The 12,177-nt window shown below is 43.0% G+C and overlaps 1 protein-coding gene across 2 annotated transcripts in view; it reads left to right on the top strand.

Annotated features, from left to right (window-relative positions):
* The window catches only part of Wdr45b (WD repeat domain 45B), a 34,087-nt gene that overhangs the window by 5,560 nt on the left and 16,350 nt on the right, over positions 1-12,177 (top strand). For both annotated transcript variants that reach the window (XM_004655030.2, XM_045159226.1), the window contains exons 2-3: positions 194-268; positions 9,120-9,221. In XM_004655030.2, coding sequence (XP_004655087.1) covers positions 194-268; positions 9,120-9,221 — 177 coding nt within the window. The remainder of the gene's footprint in view (positions 1-193; positions 269-9,119; positions 9,222-12,177) is intronic.

The raw sequence follows: 12,177 nt of genomic DNA, 5'->3' as shown, positions 1-12,177 counted from the left end.
AGGAAGCCGAATGCTAAATGACAACCTGAATGCATCTTGCAGGACAGGTTCAATAACATTTCTGGAGGAAATTAGTTGTGGCTTAGTATCACAGTGTCTCTGGTTTGAGAACTTGCAGAGGGTTTTCTCAGACCCCTGCTTCTGCCCATTGTAGCCCTAGGGATTAACATGTCTTTCACATTCCCTGCTTTAGGATGCTTTGCATGTGGGATGGAAAATGGATTCCGAGTCTATAACACTGATCCACTCAAAGAAAAAGAAAAACAAGGTAAGGAAATCAAAGTCTAGCGAGATGGCCATAACTGAGAAGTAGTAAACACGGGTAGAACTGTCCTTTCCATGAGTTTCTTGTGTGGGCTCTGCCTTAGGGGACAGGCATGGCTTGACAGCATTCTCTAGTGAATTATCAGTCAACACATACTTCAGACCTTGCTAGCTGGGCATAGTGTTACATGCTTGAAATAGGAGCAACCTAACCTCAGCACTCAGGAGGCTGAAGCAGGAGGATTGGGAATTTGCACCAACCTGGGCTGCATAATAATACAAGACTGAGAGGGAGAGGAAAAATGAATTTTATTCATAGTGATTAATAAATTGTTGCTCCTTCTGTTTATTTCAGTGTCTTAGTCTGTGTTGTCATGAAATAAATGTTTTCAAAAATTGGAATTGGGGGCCAGGTGTGATGGCATATGCCTTTAATCCCAGCACTCGGGAGGCAGAGGTAGGAGGATCACTGTGAGTTTGAGGCCACCCTGAGACTACATAGTGAATTCCAGGTCAGCCTGAGCTACAGTGAGACTCTACCTTGAAAAACCTAAGTAAATAAATAAATAAATAAAAATTGGAATTGGGAATTGTACTGGTTAAAAAAAAAAATGACTGTTTATTATTATTATTTATTTATTTTTGCCAGAGAGAGGATTAGCATTTGTGGGCATAACTTTATTTGGCTTGGTTTCTCTTCCCCGTATTTTTTCTTAAACAGGTAGAGTTTCCTGGTCTTTACTGCTGAGATAGTCAAGCATTGGTAATGAATATGAAGCCTCAGAAAAGCTAGAAATGAGCAACATCTTTTTGTATTTTAAAATTTCTGATTCTCAAATCATTTCAGCTCTGTAAAAGGAAGTTACTAGCTGGCCAAGCTGGAACACACCTATCATCCTAGCACTTGGGAGGCTGGGGCAGGAAGATTGAGAATTCAAGGCCAGTCTAGACCGTAGCTAGACTTTGTCTCAAAATTCCTATGTTCTAGATAAGAAAGCCATTGTCATAATGTCTTCAGTCATATATATTATATCACATGTCACTGCTCCCTCAGACTGGCCCTGAGCTTCACTTGTAGTAAGTTAATGTGCATGTGCTTGAGGTGTGCCTCCCAACTTCAGTGAGTGGATAGGCCTTAACTTAAAAGAGGCTGTGGAATGGACACCATAGTGTTTTTTTTGTTTTTTTTTTTTTTGGGCGTGTGTGTGTGTGTGTGTGTGTGTGTGTGTGTGTGTTATGTGTGTTCATGTGGTGGTGGTGCTTATGTGTGTGTACATGTGTAAGAGGTCAGTGTCAGGTGTCTTCCTCAGTCACTCCACATTATTCATTGAGACAGGGTCTCACTGAGCCTGCAGCTCACTGATTCAGCTAGACAAATTAGCTTGCAGGCCTCTTGGCTTTGAAGTACATACTGAATACCCTTTGCCAGTGTTTTCTGATTGATGCTTTTCTGTATTTTATTTTTGTGCCAATGTGTAATTCTTATGATGAGAACTCCATGGAAATAGGGAAGGTCAGTGTTGTAGGACAGAGGCTGAGATAACCATATCAATATATGAAGTAGTGCCTTGCTCACATATGTCTGACAGGAAAGAAGTCTTTTCATCCTGGCTTTTCCAATGTAGGTTCTGTTGCAAGTCTGGCCCTGAAATCCTATGTTTGCCTGAGTGTTAGTCAGTTCTGGTCTCTGGGAGACATTTCTGGGCCTGAAGCATGCTGTTGAGACAGCTCAGGCCTTGGTGGTGAAATCCTGATACCTTTTCCTTTAGTGTTTCTGTGACAGTACTGTTCTGAGGCCTATAACCCAGGCAGCTGACCTGGTCTTCCTTTAGGGAGAACCTCATGCTTCTGCTTAGTAGCAGTAGGGTTAGGTGGAAGGCCTTCTGCGATGGGCTAAAAGGTCCTTCCCAACTCTGTTGGACTGGCACCATACCTTAGATTACTTCTCATCACCCCACGAAAGGCTTTAAAGATTTCTCCTTTGGGGGCTGGAGGGATGGCTTAGCAATTAAAGTGTTTACCTGAAAAACCAAAGGACCCAGATTCAATTCCCCAGGACCCACGTTAGCCAGATGCACAAGTGGACACACATATCTGGAGTTCGTTTGCAGTGGCTAGAGGCCCTGGCGTCTCTCTTTCACCTCTTTCTCTGCCAAATAAATAAGTAAATAAATAAAAATTTTAAAAAAATGTTTCCCCTTTGGTTGCCTTAGTAGTTCCTAAGAATGTACCTTTTTTTTCCTTTCTGCAGTTAATGACCAGGGACCATATAACTATTTGTGCTTATTTGTGGGGTTTGTTTATTTGTTTGGGGGGGGGGGAGTTCCAGGTAGGTCTCACTTTAACTTGGGCTGACCTGCTGGAATTCACTCTGTAGTCCTCAAACTCAAGGTGATCCACCTACCTCGTCCTCCGTCCAAGTGCTGGGATTAAAGGTGTGTGCTACCATGCCTAGCTCTTGGTTTGGTTTTTGATGCTGGGCCTCACATGCTAAATATTAGCTCTACCAGGATACACTCTGAAACCCAAACCCCTTGTCTTCTTTAAAAAAAAAATTGGGTTTTTTTTAGAGAGACTGAGAGTGGGGGGGGGGGGGATATGATAGAGAATGGAGTTTCAAAGGGGAAAATAGGGGGAGGGCATTACCATGGGATATTTTTATTTATAATCATGGAACTTGTAAATAAAAAATTGAAATAAAAAAATAAGAGCTTTCAAATAATTTTTTTTTTTTTTTGAGAGAGAGAGAGAAGAGGAGGCAGATAGAGAGATGGTGTGCTCCAGGGCCACCAGCCACTGCAAATGAACTCCATACACATGTACCATCTTGTGCATCTGGCTTACATGGGTACTGGGAATCGAACCTGCGTTCTTAGGCTTCTCAGTCAAGCACCTTAACCGCTAAACCATTTCTCCAGCCCTTAATTCTTCTTCTTCTTCTTTTTTTAATGAGCCATGGTCTTGCTTTCTGTGTAACCCTAGATGGCCTCATGTGTATGACACATGTCCTCTTGTGTATTAGGGTCACATATATGTGTTACCTCACCTGGCCTCTTGTCTTAACTCGTAGCTCTAAGGTCTTGGTGATTTGACATTGATGTTCTAAGTTGCATCTGTTAGCCAGAAATAGACACAAAGGGAAGCAAACTATTTACCTTTTATTTAAAAATCAAATATTCTTTAAGGCCTAGAGAAAAATCATAGCTTATATCATTTAAATTAAAGTGTTAAAATATTTTTAAACTATGTATAATGTCTCACACCTTTAATTCCAGCACTTGGGAGACTTAGGACGATAGCTTTGAGTTTGAGGCCAGCCTAGGCTACAGTGTGAGCCTATCTGAAAAAAATAAAGCAAATACTTTTAAACAGGACCCATACATGAAAACATGAAGCAAAACATGTACACTTCCATGAAGAAAGAATTAAGAATGTTTCATAAAATACAGTATAGGTTCTGTTTAAAAGGGTTAAGTTTTCAAACAAATGAGCCAGTGGGGGATATTTTTACATTCACATCTCCACAGAGTCCTTTGCCATTTTTCTTGTTTTGTTTTGTTTTTAGGAAGCTCAACACTGACTTTCTTTTATTTATTTATTTATTATGAGAGAGAGACAGATGGCGCGCCAGGACCTCTAGCCACTGCACTCGAACTCCAGATGTGTGCACCATCTTGTGCGCATGTGCTACCTTGCACACTTGTGTCCCCTTGGGCATCTGGCTTACGTGAGACCTGGACAGTTGAACATGGGTCCTTAGGTTTTGCTAAACCATCTCTGAACACTGACTTTCTGGTAAACAACAAATTTTTTTAAAAATCCTGTATTTCAAGCCAGGCATGGTGGTATATGCCTTTAATCCCAGCACTTGGGAAGGAGGCAGAGGTAGGAGGATCACCATGAGTTCAAGGCTGCCCTGAGACTACATAGTGAATTACGGTCAGCTTGGAATAGAATGAGACCCTACATTGAAACACACACGCGCACGAGCTGAGGTAGGAGGATTGCTATGAGGAGTTCTCCCATCCAAGTAAACCAGTCCCAAACCTGCTTAGCTTCCAAGATCAGAGATGGTGCACATTCAGAATGGTATGGCTGTAGACATTCCATAGATTTCTTTTCACTCTGTTGATTTTTGTCCTTTGGCATGTAAAAATTTGAAGCTTCATACTGTCCCGTTTGCCTTTTTTGTTTGGAGGGGAAGGAGGGCATGGACTTTTGGCATCATAGCCAAGAAGCCAATTCCAAATTCAGTGTCATGAATCTTTGCCCTGTTTTCTTCTAGGAGTTTTATAGTTTTGGGTCTTATAGGTCATTACTCCACTTTGAGTTACTTTTCTCATTACTTTTTTTGGTGCTTTTTAAAAATATTTTATTTATTTATTTATTTATTTATTTATTTATTTATTTGACAGAGAAAGAGGGAGAGAGAGAGAGAATGAATGGGCACACCAGGGCCTCCATCCACTGCAAACAAACTCCAGATGTGTGCACCCCTTTGTGCATCTGGCTAACATGGGTCCTGGGGAATTGAACCTGGGTCCTTTGGCTTTGCAGGCAAACACCTTAACCTCTAAGCCATCCCTCCAGCCCATTTTTGGTGCTTTTTATTATTAAAAAATGTTTCTTTATTTGAGAGAGAGAGAGAGAGAGAGAAACAGATAGAAAGAGACAGAATGTATGTCCCAGGGCTTTTAGCCACTGCAAACAAACTCCAGAAGCATGTACCACCCTGTGCATCTGGCTTACATGGGAACTGGGGAATCATACCAGGGTCTCTAGGCTTCACAGGCAAGTGCCTCAACCACTAAGCTATCTTTCCTGTGCTTATATTTCATTGAACAGGTTTTTTTCTTTTTTCTTTTTTCTTTTTTTTTCCTAGTAGAGTATGGCTGACCTGGAATTCACTATGTAGTCTTCAGGGTAGTCTCGAACTCACAGTGGGCCTCCAACCTCTTGCTTCCTGAGTGCTGAGATAAACGGTGTGTGCCACCATGCCCAGCTGGGTGGGGTTTTTTTTTTTCTTTCTGTTTTTAATTTTATTTATTTGAAGGTAGGGGAAGAATGGACCTTCCAGGGCCTCTTGCCACTGCAAATGAACTCCAAACACAGGTGCCACCTTGTTATTGGACTGAACCTGATCTTTTAACTTTGTCATCTCTCCTGACCTTGTTTTTTTTTTGGTTTTTTTTTTTGGTTTTTTTTTGAGGTAGGGTCTCGCTGTGGCACTGGCGACCTGGCACTCACTCTGTAGGCCCAGGCTGGCCTTGAACTCATGTATGATCCTCCTACCTTTACTTCCCAAGTGCTGAGATTAAAGGCATGCACTACCATGCCTGGTTTTTTTCCCCTCCCTACCTCCCTTGTTTGCAAACAGAAAGAGAGAATGGGCACACCAGGGCCTCATTCTGCTACAAAGGAACTCCAGAAGCATGTGCTGCTTTGGGCATCTGGCTTTTTGTTTATTTTCATTTGTTTATTTGAAAGTGACAGAGAAAGATAGATAGAGGGAGAGAATGGGCATGCCACGGCCTCCAGCCACTGCAAACAAACTTCAGACGCGTGCGCCCCCTTGTGCATCTGGCTAATGTGGGTCCTGGGAAATTGAGCCTCAAACTGGGGTCCTTAGGCTTCACAGGCAAGAGCTTAACCGCTAAGCCCTCTCTCCAGCCTGCATCTGGCTTTTTATGTAGGTACTGGGGAATCAAAACCCAGTTTTGCTTTGCCCATGGGTTACTTTCTGCATGTGGTATAAGGTAAAGGTTCAACATGATTCTTTTCTATGTGGATACAGTTTTTCCTAGAACCATTAGTTGTGATTGTCCATCCCACCATGAGTGGTCTGTATTTGTTTTCAGTTATTAGGAATACCTAAATTTTGGTCTGATACAATGTATGCACCACATAAGAAATATTAAGGATAGAGTAGTATTCATTGGAAGTTGTTTTCATGTTGCATGGAGGGATGCCCTCCTGTGATAACATAAAGAGACTGTGGGTTCTTAACAGTTAGCACCGTACACCTAACCTAGAAGATATGAAGATCCTTTTTTTTCTTTTTCTTTTTCTTTTTTTTTTTTTTTGGTTTTTCGAGATAGGGTCTCACTCTGGTCCAGGCTGACCTGGAATTAACTCTGTCATCTCAGGATGACCTTGAACTCATGGCAATCCTCCTACCTCTCCCTCCCGAGAGCTGGGATTAAAGGCATGCGCCACCACGCCCGGCTGAAGATCCTTTTTTTAAGAATAACCATTTGGACCTGCACCATGGGCATCTCCTGCTAAAGCCAGAATTATTTTGAGGTAGCTTATGTGTCTTTGAGAAAAGTTGCTTTTCATTGTGGATGATAAACCTTTTTAAGTATGGTTTTTAGACCTTGAGAAAGTTGATAGAAACTTGTCTGAAATCTTGGAGCCATAACTGCTACAAGAGAGGTCAAAGTCTTATCTGAACCTGATGCTTTGATTTCTAGAGGTTTTGCTTCCTGACTGTTCTTGGCAATGCCGTCTTGCTATTGAAGAGTCCAGGTAGTTACAGACTAGAGACCTGGACTGTTAGTCCTGCTGAGTTGCTTTGAACTCCACAGAACATGGGAGTTTTTCCTCAGATCTCCAGGTACCTTTCCTGAGAGAAAGTAGTGGGCATTCTTTTATCACAGAGTGCATGGGAAATCTTGCTGTGGTTTCTTCTGACATAATTCAAAAAACTATCTTTTTGTATATATGTAGTATGCATGAATGTGTATGCATGTTCTTATGTATGTGGGTGCACATGTGTGTGCATGTGGAGGCCAGAGGACATCATTGGGTGTTATCATCCCTCAGGATCTCTGTTCTGTCTCCCTTAAAGTATTTATTTATTAGAGCAAGAGAGAGAGGGAGGCAGATAGAGAAAGAATGGGTACACCAGGGCCCCTAGCCACTGTAATGAACTCCAGACACATGTGCCACTTTGTGCATCTGGTTTATGTGGGTCCTGGAGAATCGAACCTGGGTCCTTAGGCTTCACCGGCAAGCCCCTTAACTGCCAAGCCATCTCTCCAGCCTTATCTCTTTTTTTAAGGGGCAGGGGTTTGTGGTAGGGTTTCACTCTAGCCCAGGCTGACCTAGAATTCCCTATGTAGTCTCAGGGTGGCCTCGAACAATCCTCCTTCCTCTGCCTCCCAAGTTGTGGAACTAAAGGCATATGCCACCATGCTTGGCTTACTCTTCTCTTTTTGAGACCATCTTTCATTGGCCTGAAGTACACCAATTAGGCTCACTGGACTAGCCAGCAAGCTTCAGGAATCTGCCTCTCTGTACTTCCCCAGCTCTGGGATTACAGGCATGTACTTCCACACCTTGCATTTTTTTCATAGATATTGGGGATCAGACTCTGAATTCAGGCCCTCATACTGAGTCATCTCCCCAGCTTTCTGCCTCCCTGCACCTCCAAGGCCTTGCCACTTGCAAAACAGGTGTTACCTCTGACCCACACTCACCCCTAGGAAGCTTCTGAGCATTCAGGCTTATTGGAGAAAGTGGCTAAAATAAAAGTTCTGCTTTTGCACTGCTATGCTTTCTCCATCTATTCGTGGGTGGGTGTGGGTGTGCATGTGCATGCCAGAGGACAACCTTGGGTGTCATTCCTCAGGTACTGTCTACCTTTCTGGAGGTAAGATTTCTCACTGGCCTGAACGTTGCCTAATTTAGCTAACCTGGCTGACCCTGAGCCCCAGATCTGGCTGTCTCCACCTCCCCAGCCCTGGTACTAGAAATATGCATCACCACACCTAGCTTTTTTGGGGGGGGGGGTCCGAGGGAGGGTCTTACTCTAGCCCAGGCTGACCTGGAATTCACTATGGAGTCTCAGGGTGGCCTCGAACTCATGGTGATCCTCCTACCTCTGCCTCCCAAGTGCTGGGATTAAAGGCGTGCACCACCATGCCTGGCTAACACCCAGCATTTTTATGTGGTTTTAGGGATCAAACTCAGGTCCTCATACTTGCAAGGCTGGCACTTCACCAACTGAATTATCTCCTCAGACCCCTCACTTTACAGGTTGTTTACTTAACTTTTTTGTTTGTTTGTTTGAGGTGGGGTTTTGCTCTAGCCCAGGCTGACCTGAAATGTAGTCTCAGGGTGTCCTCAAACTCACGGTGATCCTCTTGCCTCTGCCTCCCAAGTGCTGGGATTAAAGGTTTGCACCACCATGCCTGGCAACTTTTTTCATTTTTGTTTTTTGATTTTTTGAGGTAGGGTCTCACTCTAGCCCAGGCTGACCTGGAATTCACTAAGGAGTGTCAGGGTAGCCTTGGACTCATGGCAATCCTCCTACCTCTGCCTCCCGAGTGCTGGGATTAAAGGCGTGCACCACCACGCCCGGCTTAACTTTTTTCATTTTTGAAGCAGCATCTTTGTATGTAGCCATGTCAGTGATGAGATTACAGTGGGTTCAACTATTCCTGGTGGCTTCTCTGTTTATAAATTTTTGCTGCATCTTAAAATGTGAATTCAGTATTTTCCACATTTACTGAATTGATTTCTCAGGGAGTTTATGCTCAGCTCTCAGGAACCATGATTCATAGCAGCAGAATGCTAAGAGAAGTCGGTTATACATTGCTAATTAAGAATGAGCCGGGCGTGGTGGCACACGCCTTTAATCCCAGCACTCGGGAGGCAGAGGTAGGAGGATCGCCGTGAGTTCGAGGCCACCCTGAGACTACATAGTGAATTCCAGGTCAGCCTGAGCCAGAGTGAGACCCTACCTCAAAAAACAAACAAAAAACAATGAAATGTTAAATGTCTTCACTTTTTCTCTGTGGTAAGCTATACATACTAACTTACTAAAATCATCTTTTTAACTTTGGTTTCAGAATTTTTAGAAGGAGGAGTTGGCCATGTGGAAATGTTATTTCGCTGCAATTATTTAGCTTTAGTTGGTGGTGGAAAAAAGCCGAAATACCCTCCCAACAAAGGTAAAGTAGTTCTCTTTGAAAAGAGCCTCATCTCATGTATAGAGGTGGTGCTCTGAGTTTTCTAGAACATACTATGTCTGTGGGCACATGAGATCCTTTATAAGGTTTGAAGGACAAACCACTAGGGGAAAAGCTTCCAGAAAGTGTCTGGGTGGATATTGAGGCTTGATGTCAGCTGTTATTGGTAAAAAATAGGCATGTCACACTTGTAGGTAGGTGTTGTGGATGTTTTGAGTTTGAAGATAAATAAAAGTGTAGGGAGGTTTTTCCTTTGCTGAGAGGCATTGACGCAGAAATGTTACCTTGCTGAGCATGGTGGCTCATATCTTTAATCCCAGCACTTAGGAGACTGGTTAGGAGAATTGTGTGACTTTGAGGCCATCCTGAGCTCTACTGGGTGAGTTCTAGGTTAGCCTGGGATAAAGTTGATGTGCAGGGAGACCTTGCCTCAAAAGAAAAGAGGGGAACGTTAACTCAGTGGCCACAAAGCAAGATACCAAGTTATTTCTAGATGGTCACTGTGTTGGTATGTATATTGAAGGAAACTGCAGTTGAGAAGTGTGGCTCTTTTAAAGTGAAGCAAGGAATAGAGAGCTTTACTGGCCACTGTGTAGACATCTTCTCTGTGAATGAATTTAATTTAGCACCCCCCCCCCCCATTTTGGGCTTTTCAAGGTAGGGCCTAACTGTAGCCTAGGCTGACCTGGAATTCACTATGTAGTCTCAAGGTCTCAAGGTGGCATTGAACTCATAGTGGTCCTCCTATCTCTGCCTCCCAAGTGCTGGGATTAAAGGCACATGCTACCACACTGGGTTTCTTTTCTTTTCTTTTTTTTTTACAGTGGTTATAGTCTTACATGTTTTAGATGGCTTCACTTTTCCTGAGGGTTTTCCACAGTAGGGTTATTTGTCTTCACTGTTGGGTAAATTAATCTAATTTAAATTAATTAATTTAAAGGAGAAAAGCTTGTCTAAGATCATTCTGCCCTGAATATGCCCACTCTTATCTAAAGGAGGAGAGTTTGAGGGAAAGAGACCTAGAAAGGAAAGTAGAACACGGAAAAAGAAGGAGGGATGTTTAGGAAAAGGCTGGAACAGATCTGTGGACCTCGAGTCACAGTTGAGGGTAAGTTGGGGGTATGGTTGAGATCATGCCATTGTAAATAAATAGCCCAGGCCTGATACAAGAACAAAGGAGGGGATTGTGGAGTGAGAGTATAGCTCAGGTACAGTGTATGCCCAATGATCTTAAGACCCTGGTTCTGTTACCTAGTACCCAAAAGAAAAGAGGGACCACATGCAAAGGCAGAGCCCTAGCTGACTCACTATAGACTTTGGGTCCCATACATTCTCAGTGGAGCTTTCATGGACATAGGAAATAGACTCTCCACCCCACTGAAGCTGGTGTGGAGTGGCTGCCCTCAAAGAAGATCCTGGGAGGGAACAAGCCATTCAGCAGTGACAACCAAGGGTGACACCTGCTCAGAAACTGGCAAGTTTTGCAATGGAGAAAAAATTTACTTTTATACTTGGGGTTGGACAGAAAACCTTTTGCTGGTTATGAATCTTTGGTTATGAAGCTTTTGAGGGACAGTGGTAAGGAAAGATAGCTTGTAAGCAGGAAGTTGGCAGGCCTGCCAGGTAGAGAAGGATGTCATGTGACCTTCCAGGTACTTATCAAGGAAGTTGCTTTTACTGGATAATCTCAATTCTTACTCATATGGCATTTTAAGTTGTGTAAGAAGTGAAAAAGTATTAGGAATTTTCTACATAGAAGAAAGCAGTTCCCAACAATTTCTTTTTCTTACGCAGCTTTTTTGTTTTTGTTTATTTTTGTGGCGGGGTCTCACTTTCACGCAGACTGAGTTGGAACTCATGGCAATCCTCTTATTTAAGCCTCTCAACTTCTGGATTTATAGAGGTGATCAACCACACCCACCTCAGAGCAGTTTTGTGTCATAACACAATTGAAGAAAGTACAGAATCCTCCCTGTCTCCACCATAATTCCCCACTGTCCAACACTAGCGGTCCTACACAGACATACCCTCATCATGAGAACCCATACTCTGTCTTGGGCTCACTCTTGGTGTACACACAATGTGAACTTTGACAAATGTATGATAACATGTACATCCTTATAATATCCTACACAATAGCTTCACTGTACCAAAATTCTGTTTTCTGCCTAATCTTCCTCTTCACTTCCACAAGCCCTTGGCAGTAACTAGTTTTTCCATTTCCAGAATGTCATATTTGGAAACATGCAGCCTTCTAAACTCTTTTTGACATCTTCTACACATGTAGAAAATCTACCATGATCATAACCTTCTCCCATGCCCCCTTTACTCCCCCCCCTCCAAATCTCCCACCACCGATTTCTTTCCAAGTAGTTTCTTTTCTGTTCTGATATCATCATTTTACCCTCCTTTATGCGAGTCTGGTGTAGGTAGTGTCAGCCACTCTGATGTCATGAATGCCATGGCTGCTTTGTGTCTGGAAGACAGTATTGCAAAGCACTCCTCCCCTTCCTTTGGCTCTTACATTCTTTCCACCACTTCTGCAATGGCTCATGAGCCTTGGAGGGTGTGATAGAGATGTCTCAGTTCTGTATACACCACTATCATTTCTTTACAGCACTTGTTGAGTTTTGTCTCCCAAGTGGTCACTGCCATCTGAAGAGAGAATCTTCTTTAGCCAAAAAAGAGTAGAGCCAGGTGTGCATATAGCAGTCAACTTCACATTGCTGGGGTGAACTTCTAAACCAGGCATAGTTTATGGGAGGAATTGGATTTATTTGAAGCTTACAGATACAGGGGAAGTTCATAATGGCACAAGAAGTTGACCCCCTTTCATAGGTCCATGTAGAGAGAATATAACCACCACCAGCACCTTAAGCAATCATACTCCAGGAAGTCCAGGCAGAACTCATGCATGTCTTTAGACACCCCCACGCAT

The sequence above is a fragment of the Jaculus jaculus genome, chromosome 9 (genome assembly GCF_020740685.1).
Source record: "Jaculus jaculus isolate mJacJac1 chromosome 9, mJacJac1.mat.Y.cur, whole genome shotgun sequence".
Lineage (NCBI taxonomy): Eukaryota > Metazoa > Chordata > Mammalia > Rodentia > Dipodidae > Jaculus > Jaculus jaculus.
Note: the sequence above shows the minus strand (reverse complement) of the source record. Positions and strands in the feature narration are given on the sequence as shown.